The sequence below is a fragment of the Vanacampus margaritifer genome, chromosome 9, assembly GCF_051991255.1.
Source record: "Vanacampus margaritifer isolate UIUO_Vmar chromosome 9, RoL_Vmar_1.0, whole genome shotgun sequence".
Taxonomy (NCBI): domain Eukaryota; kingdom Metazoa; phylum Chordata; class Actinopteri; order Syngnathiformes; family Syngnathidae; genus Vanacampus; species Vanacampus margaritifer.
Window position 1 is genome coordinate 7,891,456 of NC_135440.1, and position 23,658 is coordinate 7,915,113.

Consider the following 23,658-nt stretch of genomic DNA (forward strand, 5'->3'; position numbering starts at 1 on the left):
AATTAAAAGTATCATAATGTGAATATATATCAAATGATGCACTCTCTCAATTACAATAGATCCGTTTAACATTTGGGCAATCATGCCACAACCCATAACAGTATGCATATCTAACTGACCAATCAGAATGCCGGGTTAGAGCTACACCTTGTGTGTCAGTATGGTGTGGCACAGCTTTGTACAGCCATTGGTTGGTAGTGGTGGAATAAACAGTGCCACAGTCTGCCAGCCTCAGTGGGAAGTAAAGAGTGAGACACACAGGAGAAGTGTGGGACGGTGCAGGCTGCTGACTCATCAGGCCTGGCGGGCTTATTATGTTGTGTAGAATGGGTGTGTATTTATGGCATCACTACAGACAACAGTATTTATTGCTGCATTCTGAAGACTACATGGTTGACTTATAGGCTTGACTCAGAAGTGACCTTGAACATATTTTGTTTGCAACAAGCACAATCCAGAGTTTAGCCTGCCTCTCACCCGACATGTGAACATGAGCAGGATAATTGGAATTGGATAAACGTGTGCATTGATGATAATGGGTTAACAATTCACACCTTTTTATTCATACACCGAGGATTATACATATAAGCAATGGTTTTCAAAGTACCACCTAGAACAATTGCTAGCTCACCAAGTACCACCATCAGACCAACATTATATTGCAGTAATGTAGTTGACCTTGAGAATCATTAGTTTGAAATAAGGCATTATTAGGCCTCATTTGGAGCATATTTACACTTAAAAAAAAGGAAAAGAAAAAAGATTGCAAACATGGCACTGAATGTTTGTCTTGACAAAAAAAAACTGCAGATTATCACACCAGTGACATGCAACTGTGCATTATATCTATTCCTCTTGATTATTCAGTGAAAATGCTTTATTAATAATAGACGTTGGTATTCCAGTGGAATCTCCCATTGTCCCTCTGCGGGTGCTATTAAGAAAATATAAGATCATTCTTCATTCATCCCCGTAGGGGGAAATCAAGTGTTACAGCAATAATAGGCAAAAACGGCATGAAGCATAGGAGTACATATAAAATAAAAAAAGAACGCAACAACGTATTAAAAATGACACCCATCTATCAATTTTCTAATCTGCTTGTGCTCATTAGGGTCGTGGGTAAATGAAGTCTATCCCACATAACTTTGGGTGAGATGTGATATAAACACAACTAGCCAGTCAATCATGTGTCACCAAGTCAAGTTGGAAATATCGCAGTATTTTCAAATGAATATACGTTCTGTAAGTAATAATAAAATAATGAATGAATGAATAAATAAATAAATCATAATTGTGCTAAAATTGAAAAATCCTTGACCAACAATAAACTTATAGGGTTTCTCAGTCTTAGAAGGTTCATGTTATTAAAGCGCAAATGATTTATTTGTTGTATAATATTTTCAGTTGAAATGTGTTTTGTATAATAGCACATGAAATACATAAAAAAATATAGATTGTGCATTACATGATTTTGAAGTCCAGCAATATATATATAAAAAGATATATGGGTCCTCTAAGAGAAAAAGTAGATTTTTAAAGTGCCATTTATTACATTTTAACAAAACCTTAAATACGTGCACATGATATGATAAACACAGGGACTTAATTTGTAAATGTACATATTCTTTATAGAAGACAGAACTCAAGTTAGTCAGTCACCTCTCATAGTTAGTCATGGTAGAAAGGCGCTACAACAGAATAAGCAATCAATCACACTCACTTTGACACTAATAACCCTTTTGGGGCCCTATTTTGGTAGGCAGGTGCTCCTACACCGGCGTGAAAAACACACAAAAAAACGGGTGCATCTTCATTTTCCTGCCGCGGCAAATATAGTCTAGCGTGTTTGTGAATTTAAGGAGACCGTACAGTGCTTCATTAGGCTTGCTGGCGGACCAAGGGCATTTTCTATTACACGCCACCAGCGTACCTGCCAATTTGGTGACAAAAAGTAGACAAGACTTTTGATCAGCTCGGAGGTGGTCTATGTTGTGGCGCAGGTGGTGCAGGCAGACGGATTGTGCACTCTGTGGTGGATGTCACCGAATTTTGTTTATAAAATGACAAGAACGTGCCAGTCAACCCTCTGAATCATTGTAGAGATAAATTCATTGAATGTATTGATTATTATCAGCTTTAATATAAAGCGGTCTCCAGTTTCCCAGTACACATGCGTATCCGATTGCATCATTCGCAAGGGGGGTTCTTGCACTTTATGAACGTACTTTGCGGGCGCCAGTGTCCTGTATGAACCCCAGTGAGTCAATTTCTGCTTCTGCAATGTCAAGGACTGTGCTGATTTTAAAGGGAATGAGGGGAGACGCTTCCATTGGCCGGGAGTCGGCTACGTTCCATCCCGCAATGGTACAAATGCCGGGGAATCTAACAAAATACCAAAAGAATGAAAACTCCACCCATGTACACAGTTAGACTGCATTTAGCGCTAGACTTTAGGCCACCTATCGAGTCTTAACCTAAGAAGACTGTTGGGGATGTAGTAAGAAACCAGAATTCCCGGTGAAAACCCAATCAAGCACGAAGAAAACATGCAAACTCTCAAAGATGTTCCAATAAAGATCCATACCCCAGCCAGATCTTAAAACTGAGTTATTTGGCACAGAAAATGAAAGCAATGGTGTAAAGGTCTTCAAGTGCATGTTTAATGATGCATACAAGAGTGAATCTCTCATTTAAGCAGCTGTTAATTTCATTCTGGTACCTTCCAATAGGCCATGTCTATGCAGCTTCCATCTCATCCTTATCAGAATCACTGCATTTGTTCCCGTTGTCTTGATTTGCATAAGTGCGCATTCCACCTGCGCTATCCGTCATCTAAATTCCTTTTTTTTTTTTATCTGGAGAGCTCAGTATTGTTCATTCTGCAATTTTACCGATTTGACATGTCATCATTGCTCTCTCTCTTTTTTTTAATTTATTTTTTATTTTGTATGTGTATGTGCGTGTGTGCGTGCGTGTGAGTGTGTATTCATTAGTTCACCTAAAACCTATTTAAAAAATCCCATACCGTTCACCTAAACCGAACACTTCAGAACCCAGCCAGAGCCGTGAGGCCGTCAGGAGACCCGAGGAAGGACCAAAGAAAGGAAAGTGAAATCCAGCACCGACCAGACATCTAAACTCCTTTCTTCTGTAATTCCCCAGACCTGGTCCAGGCCTCCCAGGACACCAACGTGAACGTTCCTCAGATGGCCGATACACTGATAGAGAGGGCGGGCAATGCCAGTTGGGTGGTGGTTTTCAAGGCACTGATTACTACACACCACCTCATGGTGCATGGCAACGAGGTGAGAAAACACACATGCACTCTCCAGGCTAAGAAACAAAAGGGCCGGATTTAGTAAGATCCTAAATAGCAGAGGCTTAATTGCCTGTCCACACATTCAAACAGATTGCGAGCACTGTTGGCAACAGGTGTAAAAGTGGTCACAAAGTCGCATGCCACCCCATCAGTCCAGCCTCTTAAAAAGGAACTATTATACATACGTCCAGTATTTTCTGTACATTTTATGCTTACATTTTTTTGGGTGTTCAAATTAATTTAGATGTGTTTAAAAAGTCTCCTAATAAATGTAAGTGTGTTTTGAAAGGGTTTAAGTGGATGGGAGGGGTAAACTATGTAAAAAAAAAAAAAAATCGCAAATTTGGTAAACTATGTAAAAAAAAAATAAAAAAAAGCAAATTTGGACCTATTGGGTTGTCTCAGTCAATTCAAAGTATTATGTGTCAAATTATCATGCATTTGACTTAACCACACTTCCTTGTACATTGAGCTAATATTGTGTGTGTGCTCTTTCAGAAATTTCTGCAGTTCCTTTCATCGAGGAATTCTTTGTTCAACCTCGCCAACTTTCTGGACAAAACAGGCTCCCATGGTGGGTGTTGCTCAGCGCCCCGTCTTCCACTTAATTTTTATTCAGTGTGATATTGATCCCAAACAGGATACATTAATACTTTATTTTGCTTTTTTTTTTTTGCTTTTTTTTTTTAGATTGTCGCAGTTGAATCACTATCATTAACTCATTCACTGCCATTGACGGCTATAGACGTCAAAAATTCATTTGAACTATTTCTATTAGTTTAACATTTTATTCCACTTTTGCTAACAAGAGTATGAAAATCTAGGAAAAAAACTATTGTAAATTTAGAACAGATTAATTGTTAGTTAACTAGTGAAGTCATGTAATTGATTACAAATTAAAAATTGTAATCTCCTTAGGCCTAATTATAAAAAATAAAAATAAGGGGCATTTAATCGTAATTAATCGCATGATAATTTTATATCTGTTACAAATGTACAATAAAAAAATTCTAGGTTTTCATAAACAAATTTAATTAAATGAATTTTTTTTTAAACTAATAGAAATACTTCACATGAATTTTTGACGTCTATAGTCGTCAATGGCAGTGAATCAGTTAATTGTAACTCCCGTGTAATTGTCGAGCAGTATGTCAAATACAAATGTCAAAAACCTTATATTTCCAAAGCTACACTCTCACAAAATTTTTGTGATTTTTTCCATTGGTTGTACTATTATAAGTTATAATGTGGAGGCCTCGCTCCTCCAGTATCGGGCATACATTTATGTGTGGGTGCGCATGTTTATGTCTTTCTCAGGCTATGACATGTCCACGTTTATCAGACGCTACAGCCGTTATCTCAACGAGAAGTCCTTCGCCTACAGACAGATGTCTTTCGATTTTGTCAGAGTCAAGAAAGGGTACAGTTTCTCATTTCTGTCATTTCTTCACCCTGCTTCATGAAATGTTTTAGAATATTAGCGATTTTTAGCCTTGAAATTTATCAGTTAAAGATGCAAATCTGCCAGCCGTGCAACTCCAATTTATTATTTTTTTTTTTTTTACAAAAGATGGTTTCAACCTAGAGATTATCATACTATGCAACCTCACAGAAGACGTGCCAGTGTCAGTTAGTCCCATGAATTAGCCCATAAACTTAATTGCAAATGATGGAAAGGAGTTCCAATATGCATGGTGAATACTATCACCGATAGAAACACGTTAATGTCAAGGCTTCAAATGACCAAGTCAAGTCGAGACAAGTTTATTCATATAGCCCTTAATAACAAAAGCATCTCCAGGGTTTTTCCTGTGTGCAAAATTCAGAGGCGGCCACCTCCACCTTATTTGCTCGCCACCTCCAGCCTGAGTGACTGATAATGAATGAATGCTTTAACATGATAATAGCTAGGGCTGGGAATTGCCTAGTAGCTTGCGATTCAATCTGTATCATGATTCATAGGTCACGATTCGATTCGATGCCAATTAATCCCGATACGAATCTATAAATCATCCATCCATCCATCCATTTTCCTAGCCGCTTGTCCTCACAAGGGTCGCGGGGGTTGCTGGAGCCTATCCCAGCTGGCTTCGGGCAGTAGGCGGGGTACACCCTGGACTGGTCAATTATTGTGATTTTTTTTTTTTTACTCAAATTTAAAAAATACTAATCAATAAACTTGTACATGTACACTGTAAGATTTGTAAGAAAATGTAATTCAGGCTTATAACTGTGGTCCACCATATTTAACAAACAAACAAATAAAATTTTAAGGCTTAATGTTCCATTAATATAACATTCTAACATGCTTAAAGTTTGAACCCTAACTATAATTAAGACATTTTGTTGAATATTTCCATCAAAAGTTGACCTTTAAAATTGATTCGGCTGCATATTGAATCGATACGAGAATTGTGCGCTGTAATATCGCGATATATTGCCTAATCGTTTTTTTTAACACCCCTAATAATAGCCATATTATTATTGGAACTAATATTCTTATTATTGAAATATGGAATTATTATGTTGCCTGTAAAAAATGAAAGCCAGTCAGTTAATTAGCAGAATACTTGCACGTTATGGCGCATGGTCAGGATTAGAGATGTTCAATACCACTTTTTTTACAGACCAATACGCAACTCTTGAGTAGTCACCGCTACTGATACCACTAGTAAATAAAATTCCCCTCCCATAAATGACTGTTAATTTTAAAGAAAGACCTATATATATATCCCAATATATTAGTTTTCCTTAAAATTGCATGAAGTTAATGGCAACTTTGTATTCATATAATTTCGAATTTCTTGTCCCTTATCGTAAAACGTCCGCCATGGTATCGGTCACCGCCACCTTAAAATAAGACTGGTATTGGTACCGATAGCAGGAATTAGTAGTCACCCATCATAGTCAGGATGATACCACCTCTGCCTCAATTTGAGCCAGGACTTCACATAGCTGCCACAAATATTAACGACATCCCCCGATCCACCATTTAAGCAGAATATTATTTGAAATGAGCTTCAGCTTTATTGTGCTCTTAAACAACACACGCTTTGCTTTACCATGACAACCGGGGGCGGGGCTCTTTCAGCCTTGAACCTAAATTTTACACATTACACTTGCGAATAAGTGCAGATCATTTTATGCTTGCATGTGATGCATGCCGACGACATATGGATTTTGTGGTGTCAGACATTTTACCACATGGTTATCATTATGACAGATTGTTTTTATAAATATACAAATTGCAAGGTCCCATATGCTTAAAATTCAGATCCTCGATTTAAAATATCCTTAAATAAAGTAGGGGTGTGAATTGGCTAGTACCTGGCGATTCAATTCGCATCACGATTCATAGGTCACGATTCGATTCGATACCGATTAATCCTGATACAAATCTATAAGTTGGTTATTGTGATTTTTTTTACCTCAAATTTAGAAAATACTAATCAGTAAACTGTAAGATTTGTATGAAAATGTATTTATTTATCTGAAAATTTAGGCTTATAACTGAGCCACTGCATTTAACAAAGGTAGCAGTCTTGTTTTATGTTTGAACAGCGCTGAAATAAAATATTAAGGCTTAATGTTCCATTAATATAACATTCTTCCATGCTTAATGTGTGAATGCTAACCCTAAGTAAGACGTTTTGTTAAACATTTCCATAAAAAATCGATGTTTAAAAATCGATTCGGCCGCATATCCAATCGATTTGAGAATTGCGCGCTGTAATATCGCGATATATTGCCGAATCGATTTTTTCTAACACCCCTATAACATAGAATGTTTTATTTTGCCTTTCCTTTACAGAGCTGAAGGAGCAATGAGGACCATGACAGTAGAGAAGTTGCTAAAAGGAATGCCTATCCTACAGGGTCAGATTGATGCACTGCTGGATTTTGATGTGAGTCCAATTTACTAGATGGGAACACTTAGCAAAAAGTGACCTCCTTGACTAGTCACATCACTTAATGCATATTGATTTCATCTAATCAATTGCAATTCCGTCCAAAGGCACACCAACCAGAATTAACCAATGGAGTGATAAATGCTTGTTTTCTTCTACTGTTCAAAGACCTGATCAAGTTATATGCTTGCTACAATGATGGCATCATCAATCTCTTAGGTACAGCGTTTCTCTTCACCTTTGTTTTCTTTGTCAACAAATGCATGTTAATTATCCCAACATGTAGAGGGTCACTGATTAAGTACTCTCGTGTATCAGCTTCTCGACTTTCTTCCTCCATTTTCCTGCTGGTTAATACTTAGTTACCAACGACAAGCCAGAATCTGTTATTACAGAGTTGATCGTTGCCCAAAAATTAAAACCACCACTCAATACATGTATTCTAAAATCACCATGACTCTATCTTTTAGAGAAATTTTTCCAGATGAAGAGAAGCCAGTGTAAAGATGGGCTCGAGATCTACAAAAGATTTCTGACTCGCATGACTCGGGTATCGGAATTCTTCAAAATTGCAGAGGTAAGATGCTGATGTGCACATTGCACTGAGTTACTTAGCAGTCATGACTTATATGCTGAAATGTGTGTTTTGTTTTTCCAGCAAGTGGGAATAGATAAAAATGACATCCCGGAGCTCACTCAAGTAAGTTTGTTACTACTGTATAGGTTTTTTATTGGTGTATGCCAAACCAATGCGTGGTGCGACACTACATGCACAAATTCAGCACAATTCCTTTAAAAATGATTACAGTCATACTTTCTTCAACGCTATGTCTGAAGGGTATTTTTCAAAGATGAAGGAGGTATTTGTTATTTTCATGACTGGATGTACTTAACTGTATTCTTAACCTAGTACAAGCAGCCGAAATTTAAAGCTCTCGACTTGTATCGCTCGTTTTCATGGAAATGACTAAATTAGTAAGATTTCAAAGAATTACACACATTTGATAATAGTGTGGATAGTAGGGGTGGGAATCTTTGAATGTCTCACGATTCGATTTGATTCCGATTTTTTGGGGTGTGCGATTCGATTCAGTATCGGTTTTCGATTAAGAAAGATTTTTTATTCAAAATGATTTGATTGACAATAACTTTTGCTTCAATTTATAGATGTTTAATGAATCGGAATGATCTACTCCAGTCTGACTCGCTAATGCTAACTAGCGCGGCACTTTTATCACTCAAAAGAACGACTCCACGCTGCAAAAAAAATGCTTTTATTGGAATAACTTGATCGTGACTTTTTCCTTCTACTCTCTAATGTGGCTACAACTTAACAGTGTATCAGACCGCGTGAAACCACACTGCCCCTAAGTGGCCAAATCGGGTATAACATGAACAGCGCTCCCAATAAAGGCATACACAAACGAAGGGAAGACAGTATAAATTAATTGAAATAAAATCGATTTTGGGACATTTAAAATCGATTCTGAATTAACTAAATGTACTAAAGTACTAAATGAGAATCGCGATTCTTATGAGAATCGATTTTTTGGCACACCCCTAGTGGATAGTGACGTGCTGTACACTACCATATGACTGATGGATTAAATGTCGGTTTTAATACGTGTCAGTCACCCAGATCGTTGAGCCAGTGATTATTGTCATCTTTTTAATGGAGAGCCGCAATAGTACAAACAAGACAGAGTAAGATGACCATTATTGCCGTTTTGAGCTGTACTGTTGTCATTCGTTTCTGTGTATTTGTGAGGTGATATGAATATTTAGTGCCTGTCATAACAATTTGAATTTTGAATTACTGCCAGTCCTATAAATTATTATTTGTATTTTATTTTTTGGGGAAGGGGGGGGGGGGCAGTAAGTGTTTAAGATAATGACATGGTAATTGAAAAATGGGCATTGTTTTTATTTCCTTATCCTATTGTGCATATGATGCAAGCTTTGCATCTTGACTGTTATGATTTTGTGTTGTGATGGAAGCAGCTAGTTCAATGTAATTGATTCATTTTTATATATACAGTATATATATATACAGTATATATATATAAGGACTGACCACCTACAGGATGACATGCAGGAAAAGGAAATGTGATGAAAACCAACTAAACTAAAAGCAAGTTGTGTCAGACTAATCACCAAGTGGAGACAGATAAGTTTAACACAGAGTTTGACAAGGAGCTGATTGGCTGGCACAGGAAACAGGCAGGGGCCCAACAGAAAACGAACAGGACCGGAGAATCTAGTCATACTTAGGAAGAACCAAAACAGATATTGAACAAAAGAGAGCTCAAAAGAAATAATGAAATCCAAAGCACAAAATAAGGAATAACAGCATTGGCAAATGCAAAATGACACTTTATTTTCAATCTGTTGATTAATGCTTATTGAAAATATGGTTTGTGTTTTGAAGTAATGAACCAATGTTTAACGTTTAAAGTAATTAACTGATGTTTAACAATGAGCAATGACGTGTATACACAAATGACAATAATGTAAAGAGGGATGATTTTTTTTCTCTGTTTCCCCCGACAGGCCCCAGAAAGCCTTTTGGAATCACTTGAGACCCACCTCAACACTTTGGAAGGGAAAAAGCCGTAAGTTTCTGTGTTTCTGGGAAAAAAATGAGAAAATTAGCAATAACGCAGTACCGTAATTGTAGTTGGCCTGAGGTTGGTTTACAGATAAAATAATATTTTTTGTCTGCTTTAATGAAACTTTGTATTTGTTTTTGTTGGCTTAAAAATGTAACCTTATGTTCTTCTGATCTTTGCCCAATCCAATACAGAGAGGATAAGTAAGTATTCTCTGTCACTAGAAGTAGTAAATTCATATACCATTACTTGCTTTTTTTATGTTTACATTTTTTCCCCTTCTTCTCTGTGTTAAAAATGTGCTTCAATTGGACACATTTTTTCTCAAAGTTAAATCCGTATTTTGTAATTGTTATTAGTTATACATTCATCTGTGTTGCTTATTCTCAATATCCACTTTTGCAAAGGAGTGCAGGCGGCACATAAGTTGCATAAGAAAATCCTGAGTTGAAGTGGAAATGGGTCTAAGGTGCAATGAATTTACATTGCAGAGCGATGACATCAAATGTGTTTTAAATCGATTGTGTTTGTGTCTAAAAGCACAGAATGCTTAAAACAATTCTTTACGATAATGTACTTGTAATGTCGCTGCCTGTTTTCTAACTTATATGCTATTGTTGTTTTTGCAGATCACCCACCAAGGTAAGACACAATAATATTAAGCACTGTACTTAAATGTTACACATGTAGGGCACATTTGCACTTGAAGTACTTTGATATTCAACTCAAAGAAATTGTACATACATGGGTTTTATGATATCATTATACTGTATTTAACAAGTAATTTTAATTATTCTGTATATTGCAATACATTTATTTAGTATTTTTGGCACCCACATATGTAACCAAAATATGCTCAATACATTATGCATACACTAAATGAGAATGAATTACAAATGCAGTATTAGTACACATCACGTTCATTCATTCTGATTTATATGCCGCCTTACTGAACCATGTTGTTGTCTGTAAACAGGACACAGTGGCCAACAACAGCTCAGCAACGATTGCCCCATCGACTGCACCACCCAAACCTGCACCACCCGCTGCCGCTGGGGGGCCCCCTCCTCGCCCCGGGCCGCCTGCCAAACCTCCGCCACCCTCTGTCACACTCACCGCTGCAGCTCCCGCCACTACCGCTAGCAGGTAAGTGCCATTAAAACAACTTATGTTACATTTATTAAGCATTACATTTAGGGGCGGGAATCTTTGAATTTCTCACGATTCGACTCCGATTTGTGGGTGTGCGATTCGATTGAGACTCGATTTTTTTGATTGACAATGATTTTAGCTTCAATTTATAGATGTTCAAGGATTCGTAATGATCTACTCCAGTCTGACTCGCTAATGCTAACTAGCGCGCCACTCGCGGCACTTTTATCACTCAAAAGAACGACTCCACGCTGCAAAAAAACCCACCTTTTATTGGAATAACTTGATCGTGACTTTTTCCTTCTACTCTCTAATGTGGCTACAACTTAACAGTGTATCAGACCACGTGGAACCACACTGCCCCTAAGTGGGCAAATCGGGTAAAACATGAACAGCGCTCTCAATAAAGGCACACAAGGGAAGACATTATAAAATAGTTTAAATAAAATCGATTTTGGGACATTTAAAATCGATTCTGAATCGTACTAAATGAGAATCACGATTCTTATCAGAATCGATTTTTTGGCACACCCCTAATTAAATTGATCCTATTATGAATTGGATGTGCATTCTTGTTTTCTATGGTGTAGTTCTTAAAATTTACAGCAGTTAAACGATATTAAAAGAAAATTTAATTTAATGATTGTTCTTATTGTCATTTTGTGTGTATTTATTTTTAGTTTTGATACATTTGACTACGATTGATCTGCTTGCTGCTCTTTTTGTGGGTCTAGTGCCCTTGATGATGGCTTCCTGTTGGACTTAGATCCCATGTCCTCGTCCTCAGCTGGTGCCACTGCAGCACCTTCTACTACAACCGGATGGGGAGGTGAGAAATTGTCTTGTTTCGGAAAAATTCCTGAGCTTGATTAAAAAATCATATACAGTGACTCAATGCTATATCTGGGTTCATCATTAAACGGGGGTTCACTGTATGTTGTATTGTGCTATATATTTTGTATACATATACTGTAGGGATCCACAAAAATTCCGTCACTGAAACAACATGGCCGTAACAGGATGTTGTGATGACACAAGCGTGCGCCGGCGACCCGCTAAACGGAATAAAAGTGATACAATGACATGGGAAAATGAGCCCAGAGCCAAAATCCCCCCGTGGCTGCCGAGGACTGCCTGTCCAGTAGCCATGAAATCGTGCGCACCGCTTGCACTTATAGACTACGTTCACGCAACATGCAAGGCATGGTATGGTGCCCAATTCGATTTTTTTTTGTTCAATTTCATCTTTTCACATTACTAAAGCAAATTTGACTTCAAATGTGAACAGAATGCGAAGTGACACGCATGTATGCGAAACATAACATCACTTGGCTCAAGTGGTTACGGAATTAAATATTCATATATAATGATAATATATAATAATTTTGGTGCATCCCTAATTACAGCATATTGTATAAACATTTGCACATACAGCATTGCATGTCAAATAGAATGATCATTTTCTTTCAGTCAGTTTGTTGTCTTTGTTATCCTTAAATGCTGTCATCCATCTATGGTCATCTTTTTTTTTTATCTGTCTCTTGTTGTGCAGACCTTTTGGCTGATGGTGAGTAATCAATCTCATGTTACTTTCTACAAGTATATTATCAATCTTAATAACTACAGTTCAGATTTCTGAGTTCTCTTTGCGACATTATTCACAAGAAAAAAAACACACCTATGCACTCTGTTCCTGTCTTCTAATTCCTTTTTCCTCCTCTGGGGGTTGTGACTGTGCGCTATGGTGTGGCTTGGCGGGATTATTCATGTAGCCCCTCCTGCTGCCAGCAACAGCGTTTCTGAGGCAAAACAAGCAAAGAAAGAGCTTGATACTGATGCTGCAGCTGCCACTGCAGTGGCTGCAGCCGCACCCGCAGCCGCCACTGCTAATGCTGCAGCCATGCCAGCACCCGCCTCCCTGCCTGTCGCAGCTCCCACTGCTGCTTCACTTCGAGACATCGACCTTTTCGGAGGTTAGTCAGTCCAAAATGTAGACGGATCATCTGCGCAAAGCTTTAACTCATTCACTGCCATTGACGGCTATAGACGTCAAAAATTCATTTGAACTATTTCTATTAGTTTCCAAAAAAAAAAATCCACTTTTGTTAACAAGAGTATGACAACCTAGATTTTTTTTTACTGTACATTTAGAACAGATATAAAATTTGGAACTATTGGAAAAAAAGATTATTAAAAATCAGGGGTGTCAGACAATTACAATTTTTAATTGTAATTAATCGCATGACTTCAATAGTTAACTCCCGATTAATCACAAATTTTATGTCTGTTCTAAATGTACAAAAAAAATAATTAGGTTTTCATACTCTTGTTAACAAAAGTGGGGTAAAAAATGTTAAACTAATAGAAATAGTTCAAATGAATTTTTGACGTCTATAGTCGTCAATGGCAGTAAATGAGTTAATAATGTAGTCATTTATGATCAGAGCTGTGAATCCCTATCAGGAAAAAAAATATTAATATTCCACATGTTTCTGTAAATGTGGAACAATATTAAATTCATTCGTTTGTTCACTTATTTATTTACTAAACCAATGAATTCATGAAAATCAGGCAATGCTTTTTTGGTACAACAGAATTATTTTAAGACACAAACTAATGAACGTGGCTTATACAAAAATGAAGATACCTCATTTGACTATTTCACTGCAATCAAATATTTCTAATGAATAATCAACTAGTGATATTAAAATGAAAGCAATGTTTTTGCTTAGTTAAAGAACAGTTATGAGCAGGAGTTCGATACCACTTTTTTCAGACCGATACTCAACTCTTGAGTATTCACCGATACTAGATATCGATACCACTACTACATACCCCCCCCCCCAAAAAAAAACATGATTTTAAAGAAAGACCTATAAAGCCCAATATAATATTTTTTCTTAAAATTGCATGAAATTAACGACAATTTTCTATTCCTCTAATTTCTCATTTCTAGTTTGTGATTGTAAAACGGCCACTAGAGTGCGGCCGATACTGGTATCGATCACCGTCACAAGTACCGATACCTTAAAATAAGGCTGGTATTGCTGCCGATACCGATATGTGGCATCGGTACTCACCCATTCCTAATTATGAAAACAAAAGAGGAAATAATATTTCAGGAAATAATGAAATATCAGTTGGTTTCATTTTTAAATAATTGATAATTAACCAAAATTTTACCTAACAATGCTTAGCAGCAAACTGTATTTTCTTCTTTTAGAAACATTAGAAAATGAGTATAGGACAAGTGACGTCAGAACTACAGTATTATTTCTACTAGCTAAACCAACACATTTAAGTAAGCCTATATATTTTTAAATGTAAGCATCAACTTGCCAGCCCGTATAAGGCACTCGCAAAACATCCTGCATACCCTTGCCCTTTATCCAACGTTTTACATGTCATGGTTTGTTGATTCTCTGCACATACGCGCTGACATGATTCTCCTCCATCATACAGCTTGTTGCACAGAGCAACAAATTCAGCTGTTCAACCTTGTATGTATATCGCAAAAATGTGAGTCACTGTAGGATATTTTACTTGTGCTCCTGTTGGCTAAATTAAGACTCTCAATCATCATGCTACACTGAATCCATTATGTTATTATGACTCACACTTTTCAGATATGCCGCTTTGCCCCATTTGCTAACACCCTCAATGATTTTCTCAACTAATACGGACTTTTATTATGGCTTTTTTTTTTTTTTTGTAATGCTTAAATCAAAGCACTCATGCCTGATTTAAAAAAAAAAAAAAAAAACGGTAGTTCAAATTCATTTACTTAGCAGTAGAGCAGTCAAAAGATTTTGCAGCGGTACCAAAGATGGAAGAAAGGTCAAACCATTTGAAAACACTCAAAGATCACTCGAAAATGGTTCACTCACATTCACTGTCATTGACGGCTATAGACTTCAAAAATTAATTTGAACTATTTCTATTAGTTCAACATTTTTTCCACTTTTGTTAACAAGAGTATGAAAACCTAGAATTTTTTTATTGTACATTTAGAACAGATGTAAAATTTGCATTGAGTTAACTCGAGAAGTCATGCGATTAATTATGATTAGAATTTTAATCGCCTGATGCTCCAAATTTGTTATATTTTCTTCTTTTTAATTCATTCACTGCCATTGACGGCTATAAACGTCAAAAATTCATTTTAACTATTGCTATTAAAACCTAGACTTTTTTTATTGTACATTTAGAACAGATATAAAATGTGTGTTTAATCGTGAGTGAAGTCATGCGATTAATTACGATTATAATCGCCTGACGCCTTCTAATCTTTTCTTTAAAAAAAAAAAAGGCGTCAGGTGATTAAAATTTGTAATCTTAATTAACCGCATGACTTCACTAGTTAACTCACGATTAATCACAAATTTTATGTCCGTTCTAAATGTACAATATTTTTTTAATAGGTTTTCACACTCTTGTTAACAAAAGTGGAAAAAATGTTAAACTAATAGAAATAGTTCAAATGAAATTTTTTATGTCTATAGGCAGTCAATGTCTGTCAGTGAATGGGTTAATGGGTAAAGAAGATGAATTGGTCACTAACACACAAGCTTTGAAAATTGAGATTTAGAACTGAGACGACATACAAAAAGCAACATGTCTTTGTCATCTTTATCTTCCTGAGCTATTATTGGCTATACAGTATGTCATGTCAGGTTTACAGCCAACGCAACATTGATAGGTAAAGAGGCATTTGTAAGGAACAAAATGTAAGATGTAGCCTACTTAAAAGTCTCTTACATCACATTCACTCCTGCCAAATCCTAAGACTGTACTACCTTTGTCAAAGGATGAATTAACTCATTTACTGCCATTGACGGCTATGGACGTCAAAAATTCATTTGAACTATTTCTATTAGTTTCAAAAAAAAATTCCACTTTTGTTAACAAGACTATGAAAACCTAGAAAAAAATGATTGTCTTTTTAGCACAGATATAAGATTTGCGATTAGTCATTATTGAACTATTGAAGTCATGATTAATCACAAATTTTATATCTGTTCTAAATGTTAAAAAAAAATTATCTAGGTTTTCATACTCTTGTTAACAAAAGTGGGGGAAAAAATGGGAAACTAATAGAAATAGTTCAAATGAATTTTTGACGTCTATAGCCGTCAATGGCAGTGAATGAGTTAACCTTGTCCATCCCTGAACTTAACATGCTCCCTCTTGTCACAAGCAACTTGTGACAACTTGCCTCATCTCACCGAATGCAGCATTATGCAGCCCCTTAAAACTCTCCTCCTGGAAATGGTGGTGCAGTCAAACAAATGACTGTTGGGCTGCATACTTCTTGTATTCTTTGCCTTTCCCTAATACTGACCATCATTTTTGTTTGTCCATTCCATCTGTTTCTCCATATGTTGTTTGGTCATGTGTTGGTGTGACATCCTAGATGCGTTTGCACCTTCCCCAGGAGATGGTCCTGCTGTTGTGGCTGCGGGTCCTGCTACTGATGCATTTGGTGAATCTGGTGGGTGAAAAAAAGAATGCGCAAGAACATTCATACGTGTGTCAGGGCTTGCTTTAAAAAAATCAAATAATCAATATCGAATTGATTTTCCTTTTCGAGCCTGATGTCGATTCATAAAACCATCAGTTGGTTATTTTAATATCTCTTTTCCCCATAAATTCATAAGAGAATTTAATTTTAAAAGCCACATTTGACTGTTTTCTTGAAATTTACTGTTAATATAAATATATAAGTATTTTTATTATATTTATGAAAGACCTGGCTTATTGCACGTTAAAACAAGTCAGAATCTTTTAATTTATATTTACAATTATTGAATTAGAATTACCCCGCGACCCTTGTGAGGAATAAGCGGTTAAGAAAATGGATGGATGGATGAATTAGAATTATGAAAATATTTTCATCTCATCCTTGCTGATGTCGATGTTTGTGTCACACTTTGATTATGACACGTGTTACTTTCATTAATAAACTAAATCATTTAACCAGTTACTGCCTCCGCAAAATTAATTGGAATTTAATGTTTCTGGAGTTTTTATCATGTTCTTGATATTTTAGAATTGATGTTCCATTATTAGTCAATATTGGATTGAATTGAAGTGAATCGAGTTGAAATAAAATTCGTAATCAAATCAAACTAAACTCTTGTGAATCAAAATCAAATCGATTGAGGAAATCAGAATTCATACCCAGCCCAAACATGTATACAATATAAAATATCTACATATACTTTGTGTGTGTCCGTGTGTGTGTGTGTAGGGCTGTCAAAATGAAAGTGTTTTAATTTTAGAGTGTAGTTTAAATAAAGATGACTTAACTTGACTAATTTCTTTAGAATTATAGTAAAGTATAGTCAGTTGATAAAATGGGATATATATATATATATATATGTATATATATATATATATATATATTCTGTATATGTGATTCTCCAGTGATGTGTTTGCGTGCTCGCTTGCCTTTCTTTCATGGTTTATATCCACAAGCATCTTGCCTCACAGATATATTCATGTTTTAATCCTCCACCCCCTTCCCTTCTTCTCTCATCAAAACCCGCCTAACCCTTCAACTCCGCCCCCTTCTGCTTCTCCCGCTGAAGACCCTTTTGCCACAACCGAGGGGAGTGCGGACATGACTCCAGGGCTGGACCTGTTCGCTATGAGACCCACGGTCGACACTGCCATCACCCCTCCCACCTCTAGTGAGGCGCCGGCCATCGCTGCTCCCATCGCCGCCCCCGCCGCTGCCCCCACCCCTTCTCTCACCACCACCACCACTAGCACCACAGACACCACCACCACAGAGTCTGCTGCCGCTCCGACTTTAGATCTCTTTGGTGGTAATGTCCTTTCGCTCTCATTATGCTCTCCCCATCACTCTGCATTTTGATGATGATGATGATGATGATGATGTGATCTTGCTTGTGCTTGCTCTTGCTCTAGACGTCATTAATAGAGACATTGGTAATAATAGAACATCACCCTGTAGCTAACATTTCTACACAGTGAACTCCTGCATACTTGTGTGTGTGTGTATGCTCAGGCCAGTGTAATACAAATATTGCCATGGCGCCATTTTAGAACATCTTTGTGCTGATGAACTATGTTGAAGTCAGTTGAGGAGCTTCATTTAGACAAAAGTAGTGTTTTCCCACCATCTTGATCCAAGGAACTTTGTTGAAGTGAGTTGAGACGCTTCATTTAAGCAAAAGTAGTGCTTTGCTGCCATCTTGTGGCATCTCCTACCCACAGATTGTAAATATTCATGGGTGGGGAACACTGTGGATATTTTCCTTTATTCTTTCTCTTTGGCCATTAACGCAAGCATCTTGACCACTAGGGATGTAACGATATTCAAACATCACGATATGAAGGTCACGGTGTGATAATTATCACGATATTGTGGGGAGGTTGGTGATATAAAAAAAGGTCACAATATTGTAAAAAAAAAAATGAGCTCATACTATAAAAACACAATATTGTGCTTTTGACAGCAATATCTATAAACAACCTACAATCTCCAATAACACAATATTGAGGCACTTACTTGCTCCACATATTGACTCGGTACACAAGCATTTTACGTTCCCCTTCATCTGACCATTAGCATCGATTTCAAACATAGAAGGGCCAAAACATGCCTCGTGAAAATTAAACTGCACTAAAAAAAAACCTAGCCTCTAGATCATAGGTGTCAAACTCCGGTCCTGGAGGGCCGCAGTCCTGCAGGTTTTGGTGGTTTCCCTCTTCCAACACAAGCTGATTCCAATCAGCAGGATCGTTATCAGGCTTATGCAGAGCTTGCTGATGAGCTGATCATATCAGCTGTGTTGGAGAAGGGAAACATCCAAAACCTGCAGGACTGCAGCCCTCGAGGACCGGAGTTTGACACCTATGCTCTAGATGGAAATCAAGCTGACTTTTTTTTTTTATGCTGCTTTAATATTGTGACGATATTGTGGCAGTTTTAATATAGCGATATCACCATATTGCCGTTATCGTTATCTGTAAATTTTGGGGGAAATCATAATTTACCTTTCTGGATTTTTATTAGTCATTTCTATTTTTATTTTTTTTTTATCAGCAGAGATGGCTGCACTTGCTGTGATTCCTAAACTAATACTAACATTTAGACGATTCTTCTCATGCACTTTAAATGAAATGAAATATTGCGTACTTTCCCTTGCACAACAAAATGTGATGATTTAAAATATAATATGTCAATGTTGACTATAGTATTGGGAATTACTATCAGTCACAAGTACAATTGTAATGTTTTTAATTCGCCATATTTCCCTTGCTTTATAATGTGATCTTTTTTTCTACATTGCATTCAATATCCTCGGACCTCTCTCTTGCTTTCCCACATTTCACAAGTGGTCATTTGTTGGTGTTTGCGTTGGACTTGAAATCTGAATGCACATATTATGATTGTGTGTCCTAGATGTGCTTGAATCTATGCCTGAGCAAAGTCCCACCACAGAATCCAAAGCTGCTACCACTCCTAGCGTAGACCTTTTTGGTGCAGGTACATGAGCTGATGATACACTTGTATCTGTGTGAAACCTGTTTGAAACCATACGCCCACTCGTCTGTCAAACGCGTACTCCTCTGCCACTTCACGTCTTGTTTTCCTCCCATAGTGATATGAGAGCTGTGCATGAAACCCACAAGCATCGTGTTTTCCCACCCAAGGCTGCTTTCTTACCTGCGTTGTTTCTACCTGCTATGCTAATACTTTTCTTTGCTCCCCGACCTCCACCATTTTCTTCTTGCCTCGTGCTTGCGTTGGTCAATTAGACCTCCCTGCTGTTTCACGCGGGCCTTCTCCTTTGCCTGAGCCGGCTCCTTCTGGAGACATTGTCACCGGTGAGTTCAGGAGCGTTACTTTAATGGCTTGATTTTGTCCATGAAGGGTGCAGCGAGCCTCCACTCGTCATGAGCAGCACTGTTAAAAAGAGGTGGTAAAGATGCATGAAAGCCTGCTTTCTTGCTTTGCTTCCTTTGCTCTAGAATGGTAGCCGTGCCATGATACTAATTTTCCGGTCACAGAAAAATATGCGATTATTTTCATTCGCTTTAATTTGTCTGCTTTCCTTGTCTGTTTGTCTGGTTTCAACTCATTCTCATCTTCAGACTCTGCTCCGGAACCTGCCCCCGCTCCTGCCCCTGTGCCTGCACCTGCTTCAGCTCCGGCTCCTGTCGTTGCTCCGACATCTGCTCCCGTTGCTGATCCTGCCACGGAGGTCTCTTCTCCTCCCAAAGCAGAGCCGACCCCGGTTATTGACCTGCTAGGTTTGTCTCACACCGACCTCATGCAGTCTTCAAAGTAATACACTCTAAAAACTGTTGGATCAAAAATAACCCAACCATGGGTCAAAAATGGACCGATCTTCTACTTGAGTCAATTTGACCCAACTTTGTGTCAAAAAATCAATCTTTCAGCGTAAAACAACTCATAAATATTGCTTAAATCCTTTACCTGGGTCAAAAAATTGGGTCATTTTGTAAAAAAAACAACCCAGAAAGTTGACCCTTAACCCCTAGGCGTTATTGTGACCATTTTTTGGCTTTTTGTTGGTTCTGACCAAGCCATTTCAAAATAAAATACTGCCCACGGGTTAAAGCGGATCGGTCCATTTTTGATCCATAATTGGGTTACTTTTGACCCATTTGGTTTTAGAGTGTAATTTAGCATACTTTGTCCAATGTTCATAAATGGGTCATTCTTGACTATCGGGGACATTTTAGTGAGACAACTTTTCAAAATACTGTATATTTTACTAGCGCAGATAGAAGAGGGTGTTTGTGTCGTTGTGGGATGGAACACCACCGACTCCCAGCCAATCGTAGAGGCTCTCTCCACTATAGAATTTACCCAATAAATGTCGGGTAACAATTTGCAGCCACTTTAATTGGGTACATCTAAAATATACAGTGTGATTGAGTATGACATTACTTCAATATTTATGAAAAATGTGAATATGTTGAGTAGAGTTTTCCTAAAATTTCTGATTACATTCTACAACAAATTACTAATCATAAGAGTGTAAAATATACTCACAATTTCTGAGTACACTACTACTCAAAATGACTATGTTGGAGATAATATGAACGACAAAAAATAATCACATTAATTCATTTGCTCCCAAAAACGTACAACTAAGTTTTATTTTAAATGTTTTAAGTGTCCCAAAGACGTATTTATATGTTGTTGTTTTTATGCTAAAGCATACAGAAGGCTTTGATGCAGCCTCTCAATTGCAAAGAACGGTTGAAGAAATGGTGGTTATTACACAAACGGTCAGCAGGTGGCAGCAGAGCAAAAGAGATGAACCAGGGCCATGTTGAAAAAAAGCTCATTTATCCACAGTTCTAAATAGATTTGTGAATAATGATGAAACATAGCTATATTCTAATGATAATTGCTGCAAAACGGACTATAATCTTTCTTTTGGTAGTTCTATGTTTTTATAGCAATAGAACACAACATTCTTTGGGCCTTGCAAAATTTGTCAAAATCCAGTAAAACAGCCGGGAGCAAAGGGGGTAGCTTTAGTGAAAATGGCTGGGAGTAAATGAGTTAAAAAGGCTAGTGTCAAGTTATTTTGGGGCAAAACCTTACATAGAGCAGCTTTAAATTCAGTGTAGAGAGAGGCGCGTGGTCTTCGTGGCGGAAGGGCTAGCTCGAGTCCATGCAGGAGATCGGCTCGCACAAAGTACATTCACAGTAAAAGGAACTGCAAAAAGATCTCCACTTGTGGATAACTTGGAGACCACCTTGCACTCCCGCGTGCATCCCTCCATGTTTCCCCGCCACCTATTAAAAATATTTATAAGATGATATTGATAATAATTCATTTTATGAATTGATTTCTATAATATTCAGAGGGATTGACCCACACTACTGTCGTAAGGATGAATGTAATACGATGACATCATGGCCGCAGAGCTCAGAATCTGTCTGCCTGCGCCTCGATCAAATCCATCAAAATTCTGTTACACCACCTGCGTTACCACTTAGAGAGTCTATAATCTAGTCTACTTTTTGTCACTAAATGGTCAGAATTTCCCCGGCACAAAAATGAAGATGCGCTGAGCGCATAGACGCCTTTGTGAATATAGACTTGAACAATGTTTATAATTGAAAGAACTCAAATTCCATCGTGCCATTGTGTATTTGTGTTGACTTGTCACTCTTTTTTGCACCCTCTGTTTCATTGTGGATAACTGGATGGCCCTCCAGACTCCTTTGGTGGCTCTGTGAAGGAGACTGAGAACTCTGCTCCTGGGGGACCTGGAGGTGACCTGTTGGGAGGTACAACTGTTTCCGGTTACAGAATATTAATACAGGTATAGACCAGGGGTGGGCAATACTGGTCCTCGAGGCTCATAGTCCTGCATGTTTTTTATGTTTCTCTCCTCCAACACACCTGAAACAAATGATCATCTAAGCCTGATAATGATCATTTGATTTAGGTGTGCTGGAGGAGGGAAACATCGCAAACATACAGGACTCCAGCCCTTGAGGAACAGTGTTTGCCACCCCTGATATAGATAGTGGAGCCCTGATATTCTAGGGGGATCAGGACCAGACCAGTGTGGCAAATAGTGGAAATCTGCAAAAAATTGACTACCATTATAATTGCATTGACAAGTGTTTTTCATGAAAAACAAGGGTTCCTTCCTCGCCAAAAAATACATTTATTTATTTATTTTATTGAAAAAAGGAATCTGAGGTCAAAGTGCGAGTATGCACCGGTCCACTCTATACCAGGGGTAGAGTAGTGGTCTCCCATCCATGAGGTTGTGGGTTCGATCTTCACCCGCGGTGATCATGTCGAAGTGTTCTTGAGCAAGACACTGAACCTCGATCTGCTCCCAGTGGACCTGGCAGCGAATAATATTGTATAATTGAATAATAGGCTTATGCTTGAAGATGGTGCCTTGAGATACGACTTTTTGTTCCTTGTAAATTAGAATTTCTCTTATGTTATCATCTTAGCATTTTTGCCCATGGAAAAGAATGGAAATCAATTTTTTTATATGGAAAATAGCACTGTAGAATATTTTAACCCGAACCCCTAAACAGTTCATCATGATGAATTCAACATGGCTCCTTCTGATGTGCTTGACTTGTCCCCCGGGTAGCAACATAATACAGTTATTCCTGTTTTAATATCAGAACATACTGTAGCTGCTATTTGTTAGCACATCTATGGAGTTCTCCATTATGCATTAGCATCAAGCTAGCAGAGTGTGTGGCTTGCGGCTGCTTTAATGTGTACCCCCCCTATGATCATATGTGCCTCCCTGGACACCACCTGTACCTTGCCAAAAGTCAGATGGGATGGACTGCAGCTCAACTGCAAGCCTAATGAGGACCAGCTGTATAGAAAATGGATGGATGGATATTATTGCAAATGGTAATCACTTTCTTATCTGTCTGTTGATTAGACCTGATGTCCCCCACCTTGGCACCCACCGTTGCCCCGGCCCTGGCCCCAGCCTTGGCTCCAGCTCCGGCTCCAGTCCAGAATGATCTTCTTGAGTCGGGTTTTGAAGCTCTGGGTTCACTTCCATCTCCGACACCCCTTGTGCCAGCTGTACCAATGGTACCTGCCACAGCCTCTGGGGGCTTTGATGCTTCAAGTGAGTGGCATTTTAAGGGTTTCAT

General features: G+C 37.9%; 1 protein-coding gene across 14 annotated transcripts in view; it reads left to right on the forward strand.

Moving 5' to 3' along the window:
* snap91a (synaptosome associated protein 91a) overlaps positions 1 to 23,658 on the forward strand; it is a 49,820-nt gene that overhangs the window by 16,574 nt on the left and 9,588 nt on the right. For 4 of the 14 annotated variants that reach the window (XM_077575235.1, XM_077575236.1, XM_077575233.1 and 1 more), the window contains 20 exons: positions 3,166 to 3,308; positions 3,821 to 3,896; positions 4,640 to 4,742; positions 7,134 to 7,227; positions 7,338 to 7,449; positions 7,701 to 7,807; positions 7,889 to 7,930; positions 9,781 to 9,842; positions 10,469 to 10,481; positions 10,816 to 10,985; positions 11,726 to 11,820; positions 12,544 to 12,558; positions 12,764 to 12,964; positions 16,405 to 16,482; positions 17,582 to 17,821; positions 19,426 to 19,509; positions 19,782 to 19,850; positions 20,118 to 20,276; positions 22,228 to 22,299; positions 23,439 to 23,633. In XM_077575235.1, the coding sequence (XP_077431361.1) occupies positions 3,166 to 3,308; positions 3,821 to 3,896; positions 4,640 to 4,742; positions 7,134 to 7,227; positions 7,338 to 7,449; positions 7,701 to 7,807; positions 7,889 to 7,930; positions 9,781 to 9,842; positions 10,469 to 10,481; positions 10,816 to 10,985; positions 11,726 to 11,820; positions 12,544 to 12,558; positions 12,764 to 12,964; positions 16,405 to 16,482; positions 17,582 to 17,821; positions 19,426 to 19,509; positions 19,782 to 19,850; positions 20,118 to 20,276; positions 22,228 to 22,299; positions 23,439 to 23,633 (2,130 nt within the window). The remainder of the gene's footprint in view (positions 1 to 3,165; positions 3,309 to 3,820; positions 3,897 to 4,639; positions 4,743 to 7,133; positions 7,228 to 7,337; positions 7,450 to 7,700; positions 7,808 to 7,888; positions 7,931 to 9,780; positions 9,843 to 10,468; positions 10,482 to 10,815; positions 10,986 to 11,725; positions 11,821 to 12,543; positions 12,559 to 12,763; positions 12,965 to 16,404; positions 16,483 to 17,581; positions 17,822 to 19,425; positions 19,510 to 19,781; positions 19,851 to 20,117; positions 20,277 to 22,227; positions 22,300 to 23,438; positions 23,634 to 23,658) is intronic. The other 10 variants (XM_077575240.1, XM_077575241.1, XM_077575237.1 and 7 more) reach the window with 9 other exon arrangements.